The sequence below is a fragment of the Salmo salar genome, chromosome 15 (assembly GCF_965601325.2).
Source record: "Salmo salar chromosome 15, fSalSal1, whole genome shotgun sequence".
NCBI classification, from domain to species: domain Eukaryota; kingdom Metazoa; phylum Chordata; class Actinopteri; order Salmoniformes; family Salmonidae; genus Salmo; species Salmo salar.
This window is the reverse complement of record NC_138305.1, coordinates 51,676,010-51,695,539: the sequence shown is the minus strand read 5'-3', so window position 1 is coordinate 51,695,539 and position 19,530 is coordinate 51,676,010. Positions and strand designations below refer to the sequence as shown.

General features: G+C 44.2%; 2 protein-coding genes across 13 annotated transcripts in view; one reads left to right on the top strand and one right to left on the bottom strand.

Moving 5' to 3' along the window:
* The window catches only part of nrxn3b (neurexin 3b), a 416,132-nt gene that overhangs the window by 280,672 nt on the left and 115,930 nt on the right, over nucleotides 1–19,530 (bottom strand). For all 12 annotated transcript variants that reach the window (XM_082961878.1, XM_014145029.3, XM_082961868.1 and 9 more), the window contains one exon: nucleotides 18,933–19,094. In XM_082961878.1, coding sequence (XP_082818004.1) covers nucleotides 18,933–19,094 — 162 coding nt within the window. The remainder of the gene's footprint in view (nucleotides 1–18,932; nucleotides 19,095–19,530) is intronic.
* Nucleotides 11,159–15,690, top strand: LOC106571680 (zona pellucida sperm-binding protein 3). The gene is made up of 11 exons (XM_014145033.3): nucleotides 11,159–11,640; nucleotides 11,718–11,833; nucleotides 11,923–12,026; nucleotides 12,893–13,070; nucleotides 13,230–13,347; nucleotides 13,485–13,570; nucleotides 13,681–13,871; nucleotides 14,036–14,215; nucleotides 14,735–14,848; nucleotides 14,921–15,027; nucleotides 15,274–15,690. Exons 1-10 carry the CDS (start codon nucleotides 11,215–11,217, stop codon nucleotides 14,989–14,991), a joined length of 1,584 nt encoding a protein of 527 aa, XP_014000508.1. The 5' UTR covers nucleotides 11,159–11,214; the 3' UTR covers nucleotides 14,992–15,027; nucleotides 15,274–15,690.

Sequence of the window (19,530 nt, the reverse complement as noted above, 5' to 3'; positions counted from 1 at the left end):
CTGTGCCTGGTCCCAAGTGGCACCCTATTCCCTACATAGTGCACTACTTTTGACCATGAGCGCCCTATGGGCCCGGTTCAAAAGTAGTGCAGTACGTAGGCAATTACAGTAGGTGCCATTTGGGACGCAAACTGATTCCCCAGGGATATCAATGCCCCTGTATATACCACCATCTATTTATTCATGCATAACCCACCCCAGTGTTTAATGCACACTGTGAGAAGAACGCCGCACCAGCAGTACAGCCAAATACAACACAAATGACGGAAAAAAAGAGGCAGAATTGTCAATTAAAATCCATTCAGGCGGAAAATTGAAGGTTCTCTTTTTTTCTTTCTCTGCTAAGGAAGAATAAGAGTATCTCTCTCTCTCTTATCTCCTTCCCTCTTTCCCTCTCTCTTTTTCTCTCTCTCACACTGTCTCTGCCTCCCTCTCCTCTCCCTTCCTTCCTTCCTTCCTTCCTTCCTTCCTTCCTTCCTTCCTTCCTTCCTTCCTTCCTTCCTTCCTTCCTTCCTTCCTTCCTTCCTTCCTTCCTTCCTTCCTTCCTTCCTTCCTTCCTTCCTTCCTTCCTTCCTTCCTTCCTTCCTTCCTTCCTTCCTTCCTTCCTTCCTTCCTTCCTTCTCTCTTTATCTCTGTCTCTCTCTCTCTCCTTCTCTCTATCTCGCTCTGGTTCTGGTATATAGGGCAGTGTGTGCATGGCAAACAGTAGTAGTAATATTTGAGAACACAGCTGTCAGCAAACAGATTCTGCAGCTCCAGGATTACAGATAATCCTGGAAGATTTGACAGTAGATCAACACAGGGGCCCAGAGACTGGAGGGGAGGGAGGGAGGGAGATAGATAGAAAGATAGAGAAAGAGGGGGAAGATAGTGAGAGAGAGAGTAGCGACAAAGAATTAGAAGCAGAGATAGAGAGATAATTAGATAAGAAAAAAATTGGGAAAAGGGGGAGAAAGAGGGGAGTAGAGAAAAAGAGGGAGGGAAAGAGGAGAGGATTAGTGTCCATGTACACTAGGCCACTGTATGTCACTAGGGAGCTGTTGGACAAGGTGGTGTTTGTGTAAAACAACATCTGTAACCAACACTAAACAGTCTACCTAGGGGCATTTCCACGTAACGGATTTACGCTGAGACTCACTTTAAAATGTATGCCAACAAAAACCATTGAGTTCAAAGTTTAACATACAACTCTATGCACAATGACTGACTTCTCTGAATAATTTTCACAGTAAATAAAACAAACATTTACTGGAAAAACTGTGCAGATGCAGAAGTTTGGTAACAGAATTACGGTAAAATCTCCCCCAGGTTTATTCTGTTACCAGACTTTGTATCTGCACAGTTCTTCCTGTAAATGTGTTTTTGTAAAATGTTCAGTGGAAATTGTTTCAAGTAGTCATTGTACATATGGTTTGTTTAACATTGAAATCAATGGTTTTTGTTTGGTATACACTACCGGTCTAAAGTTTTAGAACACCTACTCATTCAAGGGTTTTTCTTTATTTTTACTATTTTCTACATTGTAAAATAATAGTGAAGACATCAAAACTATGAAATAACAAATATGGAATCATGTAGTAACCATAAAAAGCATAACTTCCTTTGATGGGCAACGATGCACCAGGCCAGCTAGTTAACATTAGCCTTCTACATCTAGCTACATATTGAACTTCCATCCTCTCAGGTCAGGAGCACAACAATGTATGAATTAATGGTTGGATCACAATCGCCGTTATAATCATTAGCCAGTACAGAGAACTAAGTAAAACCACAAGTCTAAATCCCGATCTCCATCCATGGCTAATTTAGGAAAAGGCCAATTTTAACTAGCTAGCTAGCCACCGGAGGACAATGACACAACGAGATGCAACATTTCAAGTTTTTTCTGTCAGTGAGGTTTGGCATCAGGTGTTATGTGATCGGTGAGAAGCCAAATCCAAATTCACTCAGTTTAGCTCAATACTGATTGGCTATTATAAAAAAAAAAAGATTAACAAGGGAGGCGAAATGCTCGCTGGCTTCCCTTACATCGGGCGGCAACAACGTCATACTCTTTTAGACCAGACAGCATCAGATAGCTAGGCTAGCCATACTGAGACAGAGGGGTGCTGTTTCTTTCGCTCGGATGCTTTCTCCAGTGAGATACATTCAGCCTCTTGCGAATTGAACGTCATTTATGAAACACATACATCTTTTATTTTTTATTTTTTTTCTTGGTCAATTTTTTGGGGGGGAAGCCTGGCTTCCCTTGGCATCCTGTGAATACATGCCACTGACCCTCCGGCTCAGTTTGACAGTGAGAAGTGGCCTTTAACACCACCATTCCTTACCCCGTTATTCAAGGACGCACTAATCCAACACAATCAACCCTTCTGTACAATAATAATAAGGGTGGATAGATAAATCTGGTTATGACTGGCTGGATGCTCCATTCTGCTCTGCTGGTCAATAACCTAATGGAAATGATGTTAGAAAAGAGAGATTGACCTCCCCGCACCGCTCATCTCTCCTCTAGCTGCCTTTGTTATGATCTCAGCTTTATTATGCTATCCATAGGCCGTCCCTGCTGTCCCCTAGCCACACTGGGGCCATTCACAATGCAACCACAGCCTTTAACATGTCTGATACTCCATCTCTGCTCCCCCATCTCTCCTCCTTCTCCAGCTCTTCTCCTCCTCCTCCTTTTCCCCCTTTTCCTCCTCTTCCTCCTCTCTCCATCTTCCTCCTCTCTCCTTGTCCTTGTCTCCCTCCTCCTTCAGCTCTCCTCCTCTCTCCTCCTCTTCCTCCTCCCTCTCCTCCTCCATTTCCCCCTTCTCTCTCCTCCTCCATTTTCCCCTTCTCTCTCCATCTCTCTCCTCCACCTCTCCTCCTCCATTTCCTCCTTCTCTCTCCACCTCTCTCCTCCTCCTCCCTGAGATGACATATTGATCAATGTCGGGAGCAGAGACACAGACTAATCTACTATAGATCAGTGCAAGTCCTCTCTGCCCCCTCTTTCCCCGTTCACACCGGCAGCCTGTCTCTTTGTCTGCCTGCCTCTCTCACTCCATCTCCCCCTTCCTCCCTCCGTGGCTGCCTCTATCTCTCTCCCCCTCCCTCCTGTCCTCTTTTATTCTCTACCTGCCTGCCTCTCTCTACTTGCCTCCCTGCCTTCCTCTGCCTGCCTCACTGCCTCCCTCTTTACATACCTCCCTCCCTCTCTCCTTGCTATGATTTTGACTTAGTATTCATAAGAAGGAATGAAGACACAGGCCAGTCCCCACAGCTACATTTAAAGAAGTAAACACACACACACCACTGTGTTTAAGCTAGCTAGAGGACTCAATCCCATCTCTCCAGAGAGCGGTGAGAGTAATGAAAACAAAACAGAGCTAGATCGATGGTACAATGAGCCTGTGCGTAAATATGATTTGAAATTGGATGACAGCAGGGATTAGGGATTTGAAAGGAGGTGTATGATCCAGATAAAATGTGATATAATAAGCATTATTGGAAATCATTATTCTTATTCCTGGGTGGGGGTGATGAAATTGATTGTCGTTGTGTGGGTGAATAGGGGTGTCATTAAGATGAATTTGTGAGGTTATTGTAACAATAGCTCATCTAGGTGGAGGCTGTAGGGATTTCACAGCGTTACAGTACAGTAAGATATACTGGCTTTAGAAAAGCAAAGGCCAAATGGTCTTAGGCCTCTTTCCCGACCTCCGATTCATCCCAGCCCCCCACACAAAGACAGGGCACAAAGCTATGTATGTATTATGGATGTGTGGGGCTAGCTTTACAGAGAGAGAGAAGCCACATACGTGTGTGTCTCTCTATGGCAAAGCTTGCTGGGTATACCCTCAGGGGTCAGAGGCCAGAGGAGTATCCCATGAAGCATTTAGCTGTGTCTGTGCCTCTGAGAAAATAGACTGTAGGATTTGTGCTGTGTGTGACTCATATTACAAAATAGAAATGAGCAGAGACTGTTTTATGGGAAAAAAAGCCTGCTTTGGTGAAAATACAACATGGCTGATGATGCCTTTTAGGATGACGAGGGCAGTATGTTCATCCGAAATGCCAAATGTTGGTCTCATCCTCCCTCTCCCTCTCCCTCCCTCTCCCTAATCCCTTCCATCCCTGCCTCTCTTTCACTTCCTCCTTCCACAAACTGGGTGACAGTATAGCAGGCTCAAGAGAGTTGAGCTGCAATACAAGATGCTTCCTTAGAGCCCTGGCCTGCCTGTCTTGGCGCTGGTACCCTGTGGACGCCAGGAGGCATGGCCTCCACCGCTACCGCCTCTGATCACTGGCTTACGTCACGTGACTGCTGGCCCACATGGCTGAGCACAAGACGGATGGAGGCATGACGCTATCGTCCCTATGCCTAGGGGGGTGGAGGAGTACAGAGGAAGCAGAGAAGAGAGGAGGACAATACCGTAGCATCCTCTTTTATTCCCAGGCAGCGAGAGAGGGAGGGCGGAAAGGAGGGAAAGGGATGGCAGAAGGGAGGGTGGGATTCAGTGCTATCGATCAGCTCTTTCTCTGTGGAGCGGTGGAGCTTAGCTGTACTCTGTGGGTTCTCTTCAAAGAAAAGAGAGAGAGAGAGAGAGAGAGAGAGAGAGAGAAGCTGGGCAGGGATGAGTCTAACCCCCCCTTCTCTTGACCCACTCTATCCCTCCTTAATCCTCTGTTACAGCTCTGGCCTGACATTAGAAAAGCAGTGGAAGAGAAAGACACTGATGAAGCGTGATCCAACCATCCAGCCAGTGGGCCCAAATTAACTGAATCATCGCTCATCAGCTGTGTACAGAGCAGGAGAGGGCGGGAGGAGGGAGGAAGGGAGGGGGGCTGGACAGACAGACAGACAGACAGCGAGGAAGAAAGAGGCTATTAAAGCAATAGAGAGAGAGAGAGAGAGAGAGAGAGAGAGAGAGAGAGAGAGAGAGAGAATGGCAATGTGTTATCAAGCAGAGTTCATGGGCCCATACAGAGCCAAGGCAGGGTGGGCATGGTTGTAAGGGTCGTACCCTGCAGTCAGTCAAGCCAGGGTTGGCATGCAGTAGAATGCACCATGCTGTGTCTGCGTCCCAAATGGCACTCTATTCCCTATACGGTGCACCACTACTACAAAAGTAGTGCACTAAATAGGAAATAGGGTAGCATTTGGGACGTAGCCTATGACTCCCCACTCCCCCAGTCACATGGTGATTCATTATAATGCTGTAGAGGTAACCACTCTGTAAACAGATTAAGGGGCGGACTGGGACCAGGAATTTACCCTGGCATTTCTAACACACCAGATCTTTTTTTTCCCTTAAGGCCCCCAAACCTGCCCATTTTTTCCCTTGAGAACCCCATTATTAGCCAGATAATTATAATTTTGCGCAAAAACTGAAGTTAGACAGGCTCACTGGGCAAAAAATGGACCAGCTCATCTGGCATTTGTCCGAAATGCTAGATGGCCAGTCCGCCCCGGGGTCTTATGAGGAACAGGGTCTTAGGCCTAGTTTCCCGACCCCAGATTAATCACAGCCCCCTCAGTCATTCTCAATGGAGAATCATGTTTTTGTGACTCGTATTAGCAGTCTGTGGCATAGACCTACCCTCAGAAAGTCAAGAATGTAAAGGCCCTCCTCCCTGACTACATTGCAGACACATGCCAAGTCTTACAACTCCCGGATACGTATTTAACATATCAGCTAACCACATATGATATAGCGATCTGATGTCCAACTGCAAAGTCGATGATGTGGCCCACAACCATTGGTTGATGCAGTGCAACACCTATGCATCTATTCGGGCAGGAACTCAACCTTTGCTACTATCAGAAATGCACACGGCACCTGTTGTTCTGATTTCAACAAGCCAGAGATTATGAGAAATGATCAGGTGCCAATTCACACTGTGAAACTTCTATGCCTGGTTTTACACAGGCAGCCCAGTTCTGATCTTTTTTCACTAATTGGTCTTGAGCAATCACATCAGATCTTTTCACATCAGATCTTTTTCAGATCTGATTTGTCAAAAAGATACGAATTGGGCTGCCTGTCTAAACGCACCCAATGTCCATTGGGTTCAAAGCACACAAGCATTTCACTACACCCGCAACAACATCTGCAAAACACACATATGTGACCAACATACATTTTTGATTTGATTTGATAAGGTTCTGGGACAATATTCCCAAAGCATCTCAGAGTATAAAACTGCCGATCTAGAATCAGTTTAACCTTTTAGATCAGCACACTAAAGCCTTCTTCACACTGCAGACTTTAATGCTCAAATCAGTTTTGTTTTTCAAATCCATTTTGGAATACTGACTGTCCAAACAGAAAGTTACAAGTGACCAAATCAAATTTGTGTGTTCAGACAGCAGTCATTTGCTGACATGGCTAGGCTAGTAGTCATAGGAAAGGGGGATACCTAGTCAGTTGTACAACTGAATGCATTCAACTGAAATGTGTCTTCCGCATTTAACCCAAACCCTCTGAATATGAGAGGTGCGGGGGGACTGACATAATCGACATCCACGTCTTCGGTGCCCGGGGAACAGTGGGTTAACTGCCTTGCTCAGGGGCTGAACTACAGATTTTTACCTTGTCAGCTCAGGGACCTTTCGATTACTGTCCCAACGCTCTAACGATGGGTGAGTGCACAATGGTGTAGGGTGATTGGTGGAGGTGCTTTTGCATCCAATCCCTCAGAAGTTGCACTAAAGTTTTAGAACACCTACTCATTCATGGTTTTTCTTTATTTTTACTATTTTCTACATTGCAGAATAATAGTGAAGACATCAAAACAACGAAATAACACATATGGACTCATGTAGTAACCCCCCAAAAAGTGTTAAACAAATCAAAATATATTTTATATTTGAGATTCTTCAAATAGCCACCCTTTGTCTTGATGACAGCTTTGCACACTCTTCGAATGTTCAAAATCATAGTGTTAGCACACTTTAAAAGCCTCCAAGGATAACTTGTTCAAAACAAGTTATTTTTGGCTAGCCACAGCAGTCAACACAGCAGTCAACACAGCAGTCAACACAGCAGTCAACACAGCAGTCAACACAGCAGTCAACACAGCAGTCAGCAGTAGTTGTTTAGGTTTCTGACACACCTGTTCTTAGGTATTGTTGTTCTGTTCCGTGACCTAAGACCAGGTGTACTCATTAGTCAGATTCCGTTGCAAAATATTTTGTCTGTTGCAAACGAAAAATGGCTCTCAGAATTTAAAACCCCTCTCATGATCTCACTTCTCTCTATGGAACCCTCAAATGGAGGATAATTATATGGTCTACTCACACAAGTTGGGGTTCTCACCAGTTCCAGATTATACAGTGCATTCGGAAAGTATTTAGACCCCTTGACTTTTTCCCCATTTTGTTACGTTACAGCCTTATTCTAAAATGGATGAAATGGTTTTTCTTCTCATCAATCTACACACAATACCCCATAATGAGAAAGAAAAAAACGTCTCTGCAGATCCTCTCAAGCTCTGTCAGGTTGGATGGGGAGCGTCGATGCACACCTTTTTTCAGGTCTCTCCAGAGATGTTCGATTGGGTTCAAGTCTGGGCTCTGGCAGACTTGCTCTTTTCCATCTTTCCCTCGATCCTGACTAGTCTCCCAGCCCCTGCCTGGGATGCTGCCACCACCATGCTTCACCGTAGGGATGGTGCCTGGTTTCCTCTAGATGTGAAACTTGGTATTCAGGCCAAAGAGTTCCATCTTGGTTTCATCAGACCAGAGAATCTTGTTTCCTCATGGTCTGAGAGTCCTTTATGTGCCTTTTGGCAAACTCCAAGCAGCCTGTCATGTGCCTTTTACTGAGGAGTGACTTCCGTCTGGCCACTCTACCATAAAGGCCTGATTGGTGGAGTGCTGCAGAGATGGCTGTCCTTCTGGAAGGTTCTCCCATTTCCACAGAGGAGCTCTGGAGCTCTGTCAGAGTTAAAATTGGGTCCTTGGTCACCTCCCTGACCAAGACCCTTTCCCCCCGATTGCTCAGTTTTGCTAGGCGGCCAGCTCTAGGAAAGTCTTGGTGGTTCCAAATTTCTTCCATTTAAGAATGATAGAGGCTACTGTGTTCAGATCTGTGCCTCGACACAATCCTGTCTCAGAGCTCTACGGACAGTTCCTTCGACCTCATGGCTTGGTTTTTGCTCTGACATGCACTGTCAACTGTGGGACCTTATATAGACAGGAGTGTGCCTTTTCAAATCATGTCCAATCAATTGAATTTACCACAGGTGGACTCTAATCAAGTTGTAGAAACATCTCAAGGATGATTAATGGAAAACATAATGCACCTGAGCTCAATTTTGAGTCTCATAGCAAAGGGTCTGAATTATGCGGTACTGTTATTATGCACTTTGTCATTATGCGGTATTGTGTGTAGCTTGATGAGGATTATTAAAAATATATATATTTTAGAACAAGGCTGTAACATAACACAATTTGGAAAAAAAGGAAGGGTTCTGAATACTTTTTTTTTTTATATATAAAACTCGAATTCTGAACTTTAAGCCTCTGGTCAGAATGAGAGCCTATTTCATTATTCAAGTATTCAACACATCAGCAGCAAAGACATCCATGGACCAATCCCGTGTTGAGTTACCGATGGACAAAAGTGTGTTCCTTTTTCAGACGCCCCGTTGCTGCTTTGATCACGTCGGAGGAAATTACACATTATAGTTACACAACTTCTTGACTTTTTGGTAGTGATGGGAAACTGAGGTTATCTGAAGCTTTTGGGTCATTCACCACATTGTGGCGAAAAACGGTTCATTGCTCAAAGCTTTTAACACAATGCTCATTAGTGACATCTGTTGGTCAGGAATAAACATGTTTGATGTTTATATAGAAGTTTATTATTTATCTCTAAATCCATCAAAACTTCGTGGCGCAATGGATAGGTCCGATTATTAATAAACTAAAGTTAGTTTGAATGTGAGGTTCGCATTTCACACCCTGCGTACCTTTTTTTGCCTGTTTTTAAATTATTTTTTAAATGTGCATTTGTGGTATTATTTAGGATGCTGAAGACAAAAGATTATCATAGACTACAGTAAAATGAACAAACTATTTGAACAACAAAAGGTATCCTGTACCTATGGTATCTGATAAGTTCCTAATCCTTGACCCTAGCTTAATGAGCTACCGTTCAGGTGGTATGTGATGAAAAGTGCATTTGTGAATAATGTCCAGTACAGGTCGGCGTTTGAAAGCAACTTGTCATCAAAGAAGCACCGGTGTGCTGATACGGACGATTTGTCGGCACAGATGTTTTGTTTACATAGCAGGTTAGGATAATTAATGTAGCAAGTTAGTGAATTAACGTAGAAGGTTAGGAGAACTAACGCAGCAGGTTAGGTGAATTTACCTCGACTAACCTGTACCACCTCACATTGACTCGCTATATACGCTACCCCTGTATATAGCCTCGTTATTGTTATTTTATTGTTGCTCTTTTATTTTTAACTTTAGTTTATTTAGTCAATATTTTTCTTAACTCTTATTTTCTTAAAACTGCATTGTTGGTTAAGGGCTTGTAAGTAAGCATTTCACGGTAAGGTCTAACTACACCTGTCGTATTCGGCGCATGTGACAAATAACATTTTATTTTATTTCAATTTGTGTAGCAGGTTAGGTGAATGAGGTTAAGGTTAGGAAAAGGGTTAGGGTTTAAAGCTCTGCATGGCAATGCGATGTCTGCAGTGGCCGTACAGCATAATTTACTGCGATGCAGCCTCCGCAGACGTCAGGGCTTTCATACTTATTGCCGCTTAGCGGAGCAGAGCAGAGCTGTTGTGAAGGAAGTTGTCAAGGAAGTGAGTTTGTGTTTATACAGGACATACTGCCCCCACCTACCATCAACCAATCATGTCAACGCGGAGCTATACGCGGCATTGTTACAAAAGTTGATATGAGCACAGCGATGCGGTACAGAGCTTGATTTGGCAACAGCATGCCCAGTTTAAGCATATTTAGGCTTAGCTACAATGCTACTGTTGTCAAAACTGTTGTCCCCGACGCGACCACTAGACAAAGCTGTAGGCCTACTCCATCTTGGCACAACGGTAGAAACGTAAACAAACCATCTGTGGTGACAAACATCAGGATCATAACACAGGTTGTCTTTATTGCACAGCTCAGATGTTTGTTATACCATATGGATACCATATGGATGTGGTTCCTGAGAACACTTAGGGCTCGTTCCTCTGCCCAGTCGTTGCTGACGCATGCCAGATCTTACAATGCCTAGATAGGTATTGAACTATCAGCTAACACATATGTTATACCAAACTGGTGCCCGACGGCACAGCTGCTCCAGTTTAAACTGTTCTGCCTGCGGCTATGGAACCCTGACCTGTTCACCGGACGTGCTACCTTGTCCCGGACCTGCTGTTTTTGACTCTCTCTCTCTACCGCACCTACTGTCTCTAACTCTGAATGATCGGCTATGAAAAGCCAACTGACATTTACTCCTGAGGTGCTGACCTGTTGCACCCTCTACAACCACTGTGATTATTATTATTTGACCCTGCTGGTCATCTATGAATGTTTGAACATCTTGGCCATGTTCTGTTATAATCTCCACCCGGCACAGCCAGAAGAGGACTGGCCACCCCTCAGAGCCTGGTTCCTCTCTAGGTTTCTTCCTAGGTTCCTGCCTTTCTAGGGAGTGCTTCTAAATCTGCATTGCTTGCTGTTTGGGGGTTTAGGCTGGGTTTCTGTACAGCAGTTTGTGACGTCAGCTGGTGTAAAAAGGGCTTCATAAATACATTTGATTGATTGGTTTAGTCGATGACGTGGTGCGCAACCATTGGTTGATGCATGCAATGTTTGAGCTGGAGATTGCAACCTTATCCAACATAGAATGGCACAGATAATGGTCGTGTTCCCCTGCTCAGACGCTGCATGCATCAACCAATGGTTGCGTGCCACGTCATTGACTGTGTCATCGACTGACAGTTTGCTATAACATGTGATGTGGTTAGCTGATGCGTAAAATACCTATCAAGGCTTTGTAAAATCTGGCATGCATCAGCAACACCCGTGCAGAGGAACCTGCCCAATATGTGCCACTTAAAGATCATGACTAATCAGGTGCAAAGCCCAATTAGGGCCTAATCCAGCCCAGGTGTGCAGCCTGGTTGGTTGTTAAAAGCTACCTCAAGTTTCCTACCTCAATTGCCCCTCTAACATACAGATTTACATTAGTTATTGGTATGGGCTTTATGATGGCAACCATTCTCAGGGTAACGTTAAAGCAATTGATTTTGTTCTCACTGGTAGTAAACTTCATCTCTCCTGCTTTTTCACATACTTACAGCACTGACCAATGGCAAAGACAACTTCCAAGCCGAATGCCCCAAAATGGCAATCATCTGCACTTTAAACAGCATCAACGTCACCAACAAACCATTTCCAGACCAGTTCCAGTGAAAACTGTCGCTGTGATGTGCTTTTCAGACTACATGGAGATAGTCGTGAATGCTGATTTGTTTAAAACTGGTACGCTTATTGACATGGATGACCTGCGCCTTGGAGTTGAACAGTACCAAGCTCAAGAGCCCTGTAGGGCTACAGTTTCAGCAGCCGGAGATGAGTACAGAATATTTGCAGCACTATCGGACTGTGGAACCAAGCATGTGGTAAGTCCGGTGAAATTGTTTCAATAGTTGACTTCTCGGCATGACCTTCTCTTAGTTTCTGCTTTGTGACTCCACAGCTGAACGAAGACTCCTTGATCTACACAAACCACCTCAGATATACACCCAGTACCATTCCAGATGGGGTTATTCAAATGGATGGTGCTGTAATCCCAATTGAGTGTCACTACGAAAGGTGAGTTTAGGCTATACTGTTGTATTGTGATTGTAGTACTGCGTAGGCCTACTGGTTAGCTTGTCTTAACTCTGTGCTTTTTGTTTCAGGAAGTACAATTTGAACAGTGCCTCTCTCCAGTCGGCCTGGATCCCCTTTACCGCCACAGTGTCTGCTGAGGACACCCTGCAGTTCTCCTTGATGCTCATGACAAGTGGGTGTATATAAATCCTGGGCTGCATTGGGCAGAGCCACAACTGCCCCTCTGACATGCAGAATATAGAATCACTTCAGACCCATTTTAATTGGTAACATTTCTATCAGCATTGTTCTATGCATTTTTGCCTACTAAATATGGACCCTGTTAACAATTCCCTCAATTGTATACCTTTTTAACCCCTTCATAGACGCTAACTATTAGTGCCTATTGACGGTAGTATCTTCTGGCCGGGTTTGTTTTTAAGTGCCCCGACACTTGTTCTGGTAAGATCCTATCGGTATGTTCTCTCTGCATAGTGTTTTGGAACGCATGTTAAATATTCCGCCGTTGTAGGAAAGATGCATCCTTAAAACGCTCAGTTCAATTGGGGGAAACCAGGGCCCTGAATGTTAACTCATCGCATGCGGTATGGTATTGGAAACATAAGGCATGTATTCATATCAGTGAAATCATTTTCAAAAGGTTAAATTGCTCCACCTTTATATTACTACACACTTTATATGGCTATATTTCCACGTTACATCGCTTGTTTACATAAAAGCGTACCTGTGCTAATTACTCATCTGCGTCTCCAAACACCCGTGTAAGCGGAAGATGGACGCCACAAACACATTACCACTGAAAAATACTGTTGGCTACAACTGTTAACATTGCAGTTGTGAAATTATTTGGATGTGATATACCATGGGGTGTTATGTACATAACTATACTGCAATTGAGAATCTAATCACATTTTAAATAGTGTTTATGGCTGCCTGAGCCAACTTGCCTTAACGCACCTAAGGTCGTTGGACTATAAGGAGTCAAGTTAGGCTCATTCAGTCCATTTTTGGGATAACCTTCTGGCACTTCCTGTCCAGGTGACTGGCTTTATGAGCGGGGTTCAGGAGTCTACTTCCTGGGTGATCGCATCAACGTGGAGGTGTCTGTCAGGCTCGCTCACCACACCAAGCTCAGAGTCTTTGTTAGCAGCTGTGCGGCAACACTGGACCCTGACTCGAACTCTGTCCCCAGATACGTCTTCATTGAGAATGATGGGTAAGGAGGGTAGTAATCTAAAGTGCCTACCTAGAATGATAGTTTTCCAGCTGTCCCTATGAAAATATTTCCCCTAATGGTGCTTGGAGTGTTCTTTGTTTGGTACCAAGGAAGATGAACTAAAACCCCAAAATAAAAACTAGATTATCTCCCATCCAGGTGTTTGATGGATTCCCAGTTGCCTGGCTCCAACTCCAGGTTCATGCGTAGAACCCAGGACAACAACCTCCGGTTCCACATTGATGCCTTTAGGTTCCACCAGGAGGACAGGGCGGAGGTTAGAGCAATGTTTTAAAAACCAGAGATGTTTGAGAGAATATCATGGGTACTGTAGTTGGTACATGATGCTAGAGTAATATAACTTAAAGCCATTGTTGGCTACTGATGCTGCGTTTTGCCCGTCCTGTTTTTCAGCTGTACATCACATGCCACCTTATGGCAGTCCCTGTCATGGACCATGCAGAACCTAGCAACAAGGCATGCTCCTTCATCGACGGCAGGTCTGAGATCTGACTTTAGCTACTCTTACTGGGCTGTGACTTATCCACTGGAATACTATAGTATTTGTTAAAATGGTGTGTTCTGGGTACATGACTAAATCATCTTGCAGGTGGAAGTCCGCCGACGAGAATGATTTGCTATGTGGCCGTTGTCCAAGTCTGAATAGCCAGAAGGGGGTCGCTCCAGCACGCCGTCCCCTCAGTGAAAGATTAGGCAGTAGCTCACCTGAACTTCGTGGTTACCACAGCAAACCCCCAGCCTCTGGCGACCACTGGAGGAGTGGGATGAAGACCAACAAAGGTATATTTGGCATCTTAATCCCTGTGTTTCTTGTCGCCTCAGAATGGGGTTTGAGGGAGGGACCTTCTGCTCCAATAGGGTTGATGGGATGCTAGTAATTGAGGAAAGACAGTGTTTTGACTGCAAATGTGTTGGTGAGAAGTTGACTGTGACTGTCATTTTAGTGTGGAAACAGCGTGCTACTTTGGGCCCCATGATTGTCTTCCCAACCAAACAGAAGGGTTTACTTCCATCACCACGGATGAAGGAAGGTGTCCATAGACATGGCTTCCCCTCCGCTACAGACAACGCAAGGCCTGCATCACCTAGCAGTCGTTGGAAGAGTGGAATGGACTTCAAGAGAGGTACTTTGACTGTTTGCAATGGCATGATCTTATTCCTTATGTAGTGCACTACCTACATAGTTTTGAAAACCAGCCCCTAGGCAACAGTAACTAGGGTCTGGTTTAATTGACTGACTCTTTCGGAAGTGAATTTCGATGGATAACTCAAGGCAGACATGCCAGAAAGTCATGATTTGAAACCCAGTTTTGCAGGGAATACCTTTGCTGTGGTTTTAGTGAAGGTAGTTGACACAAACTAGCCACTTGCAGTAATTAAAAAGAACCTCTGCTCCATCTTGTTAGCTACTATTTTGTATTTTATTAAAGTGAAGGCAGTGACTTCCTCTATGCTAAACTGATGTATTATGTATAGACATGTTAAGCCAGTAGAAGGCAACCGCAATGTCTAGCCTATTGCCCAGACCATGAGGTGCTGGTCAAAAGTAGTGCACTCTAAAGGGAATAGGGTGCCACTTCAGACATCTTCATTTCTATATAGGCTAGCTACAGTAGCTGTTTAATTGTACTTTTTAATTCTAGGACCTTATTTCAGCCAATCGCAAAATGCAGCTAGTCATGGACCCAATAAACATGGTTTCGTTAGCTCTGCAACGTATGATGGCATCAGGCTGAAAGAACTGATTGCCCGAAGAGGTAACTACATTTCTTTACTGGTTTGCATGTATGATAATTGCATAGAGTCTCAGCTAAATAGTCTGTTCTCAGAGCTGGAGCCTACCCCTGAGCCCATTGGAGCAAAGATGACCACAGAGAAAGGGTCTGATTCTCGAGGATGAGAAGCATAATGGATCGGTAAAACATTGGAACTCATGGTAAGGGTATGCATGGGATCATGGTACTGTCATTTAAAGGGAAGGATCCTGGCGTGACACTTCGGTAAGCAGGTTAGTGTTTATTGGCGTGAGTCAGCTCTGCAGTGGTCACTAGTAGGCCCAGCCATAATCATAAAATGCATTTTAAACTTAACATTATCCACACTGCTAACCCTAATGCCTAACCTTAAGACACAAGCTCCTTTTTGCTTCAATCATTTTTACAGTAGTCCATTTACTTTGCAGCTGGCGCATCGAGCAGGTCTGCCTCCAGGACAAGACTCATCCCAATAAATGTCAACCTGCACATGGCAATTCCCAGTATCAACCTTAAACTTCATCAGAGCTTTTGTGTTTCACAAAGCAGTTATGAAGTGTTCCCAGTCCACTCACTTCTTTTTATGGAACTGGAAGTTGATGTTGCTGTGGTGACCACTTTTGGTCCAGCACCAAGCAGCACTCCAACTCACTTAGGATGCCAGTCCTGATGTCCCAGCACAAGGTTGCGCCTACAACTATCAAATTACATCCGCATTATCCCCACATCGTCTCCTGGTGAGGTGAACAATGCGGAGAACTCAACATGTGACGAGACAACACTAAGGGGACACTCAAAAGAACAAGATCAACCCAAGCGGTGACTGAACTTCACAAAATAAATTAAAGCTACTTTGACTGATTTTGTTTTCTGTCTTTACCTTATACACTATCTAGAGTAATTTGAAATCTTGCCTTCATTTATTAAAGTGAATGTCAGCTATAGGATCCTCTCTGTTGCTGAAGGATTTTCTAGTGTGGGGATTGAATGCGTTATGTACAGGTAACATATTTTTAAGTGAGCGCAGATTCAGTGCTAGGCCTGTTTACGACTTCCGCCGATGTCGGCTCCTCTCCTTGTTCGGCGATCGACCGTCACTGGCTTTCTAGCCATCGCCGCTCCATTTTTCATATCATTTGTCTTGTTTCCATACACACACCTGGTTTTCATTTCCCCAATTAAGCGACTTGTATTTAACCCTCTGTTTCCCATGTTTTGTCTAATTGTTTCATGTTGCTGTGGTCTTTCTACATGCTTTACTTTTGTGTTCTGTGTTTGAGTGCATTTTGATTTGTGCTCTCGTTTTGGAACTTTAAAGTGCGCCTGTTTACATCACGCTACTCTCCTGCACCTGACTTGGCCTCTTTTACACACGTTGACTCCACAGGCAAACTCCTCAGATGCAGCCATGATTATCTCCAGTCCTGGGTTAATATGAATCAGGTTAACAAGGCCTAAGGTTTCTGATTAGTTCCTAGGGAATTTGGGCTTCCAATGTGAAGCCCTCCAGCTATGCCAGCACTATAGGGTCTTATGAACCAGTGCTGACTGGAACCAGCAATCAACACAGACCACTTTTCTTTTTAACTCATTAACCAGAATGATGTGTGTTTTGAACAAAACAAGTTAGATGGGCTAAAAATGGACCAGCCCATCTGGTGGCCAGTCTGCCCCTGGACAGACTGACATTGCTAATCCCGATGCAGGAGGTTAGCAACCAACTAAAATTGCCTCATCTGTGCATGAAAGTGTTGGAAGAGAATCAAATGTCCCAGTAAGGTAATTACATTTCTCGCAACTAGTGCCTTATACTGTATCTAAACATTCTAAGAGGCCACGCATTTTAAGCTATGAGTGTCCAAGTGTCCCCTCGCTCTCTGCTACAGAATGTCTCGAAGCGGAAGTTGCTCCATCTCGTTTTAAACTTAAATGATATACCATTGAGTAACTTAGATTCCTCAAAAGCTTAGTAAAACCGTGGTACCCAATCAGAACCCCCAAATATGAGCTTGTCACTCATTTGTAAATGTAAAACACTGTCTAGCCTCCATGGCCATCCCTGTATCAATAGCTCTGTCCATGAGTTTGAGTGGTTACATTTTCCAAGTCCCATCCCTCAGGTGTATACTAAATCAGTGGTGGGTGTGTTGCTGATGTTCAAACTGCAGATTGCCTCATTAAGGTCGGCCGGGCTCTGACTGTCCCCTCGATGCTGGTCCTTCCCCTGCCCTTCACCCAGCTGAACAAAGGAGACACTAATTTGGGTGATTAGTCGGCGGGTCTGGTCAGGCAGAACACCTCCCTCACACACTGCCCGTCATACTGAGAACCTACCTCCTGCCCAGTCGACACACACACAGAGGAAAGTCACCTTGTCTTTAGTCTTATCGGTTTGACTGAGTGTTCCAGCTCCTCCACTCATTACCAGGATGCTCCTACTATGGTCGTACCCTTTCCTTTAGCTTCCTAATGACACCCAGCCGCTGGTACAGCTCTAGCTACTGCCACAGTCACAATTACTCCAAGGTCTCTCGTAGAAGGGACTCATGGATAGTCTGTGCTTAAAAGTCACACTGTGACTCTTGGGTTTTCTATCCAGTGAATGGGAGTTTATTATTGGGATATGTTTATGTTGGATAAAAGTAGACTGAGGATCCTATGGCTGTTGATTTGAGATTGGTACTTCAAAACCAGAGTTTCTTGATTCCCCCATGGGCTACATAGACAGAATATACAGTATGTGTAAACTGCATCCCTGTAGTCTGCTATATACGACCATATAAACTGATTATTAGACTATAGTGTATATAGCTGATCCCCATTACCGCTGTATCATTATAGCGAGCTACCCCACGTGCTCGCTAGGTGTTGGGTTGTCTCTACAATATGCTGAACACTGTATACTGTACAGTCTGTGTTAACTGCGGATCTCTGTTAAACGGCTACATTATCAAAGTATAATCTAGTTACTGCTGTATCGGTATAGCGTTTATAAAGAGCTACTCGTTACATAATACCCAACAGAACGATGGCATTTACAGCATTCTAAAGGTCAAACTCCATCACTGTAATCGGCACATCACACAATTAGACTCTTAGGCTGTACCCCAAATGACATCCTATTCCTTATTTAGTGTGCTGCTTTAGAGCAGGGTCCATAGGGCTTTTGGGATGTAGCCTTAGTCTTCTTTCTGAAGAGCGAGAACAAGATCAACCCGTCTTCTAATCTGAATAGTTATCTTATTTTCAACTAAATGGCTTTGCACGGGATCAATTGCCATCCTCTCAACGGTAAATAGATGTCCTTTGGGAGAAGAGCGTTGGTGATAATGAGAACTGAATACTACACTTGCAGGTTTATCAAATGTCTGTGTGACGATGAGAGCATGGAGAGCGATTAGTTTTAAAGGAAGAGGAAAAAGGACACTGATTTTTAAAGGTTATTTCAGGCCCTGTGTGCAATGGACAAAGACTTCCTGATGATTGTCATCTTCCCACGTGCAAGAGTGCAGTGTCACGGTGACGCGAGCATGAGTAATGGCCCGACCAACTTTTGAATAAGGGATTTCATCTGTACCCTAAAATGCCTAGGAGGTCAGAGTACATTTTACATATCCAAAAACAACATTCTGTCTTATCACACCAAAATTCCCTTTCTTGGTAGTGAACATTAGTTTTGGCGTAGTCTTAAAGTATTCCACTGCTGTACTACAGTCAAGCTGAGTCTGCAAATGACATATGACAGGAACTATTTGGGGCCCATTTTCTCACACACAACTGCTGTGAATGTTGTGAATTAGATTAAGCTGAGGAATATTGAATGGCTGCCGAGCACTTCTTCCTCTGTCTGCCAACTCCGCAGCTTTCATTGATAATGCAATTTCATTTGTCATCACTGCTGCTGTTGCTTAGCGGAGGAAAAACCATGCTGATTTGACATATTTAATTCAACTGCTCTGACTAGCTAAGTGGAGGTGGATTGTGTGTGTGTGTGTGTGTGTGTGTGTGTGTGTGCGCGCATCTGTACAAGCACCCTAGCATGTTTGCATTTGGGGGTGCACCCCCAGTACCCCCAACCTGAATTTACCTCTTTCAGGCAGCCCATGAAGTTGTTGCTGACGGGAGAACCAGGTAGATCAGCCGTACTAGGACTCCCACCCACGTAGAAGAAGTCATCAGACCCCAGCATGGTGTAGTCTTCCTGGGTATACCCTGTCGTGGTGAGGATCCCATCCACGGAGATAGTCACCTGTTATAGGGGTAACACATACCAAAGCCAAACCATTACACTCTGAGGTAAAACACTCTGTTCAATAGGATACATACACCTCTCTTCTTGGTCTGCTATGACTTGGTGTCTACAGATATCTGTTGCTTCTTACATTCAGTTAGGAATTCACTTGAGATCATCTGGGCTATTGGCTAGTAGCGTTGGTGCCTTGGAGCGATAGATTGGATTAGACTTCGTTTTGGGATCTTTTAATGGCTTTAGTCATAGGTAGGGTTCACAGGACAGGTAAAGAAAGTATGTCAGAGCAGAGGCATATTTTCTTTATCTTTGATGGGGTAAGAGAATGGGTTCTCGTTCGGTTTGGATAGTTCAGGTTGGGGGAGGGTTAGTAAAATGGACAAATTGCCAAGGACAACTTGCTTGTACTTGTCTTAGGTTTCAGGGTTCTATTTGT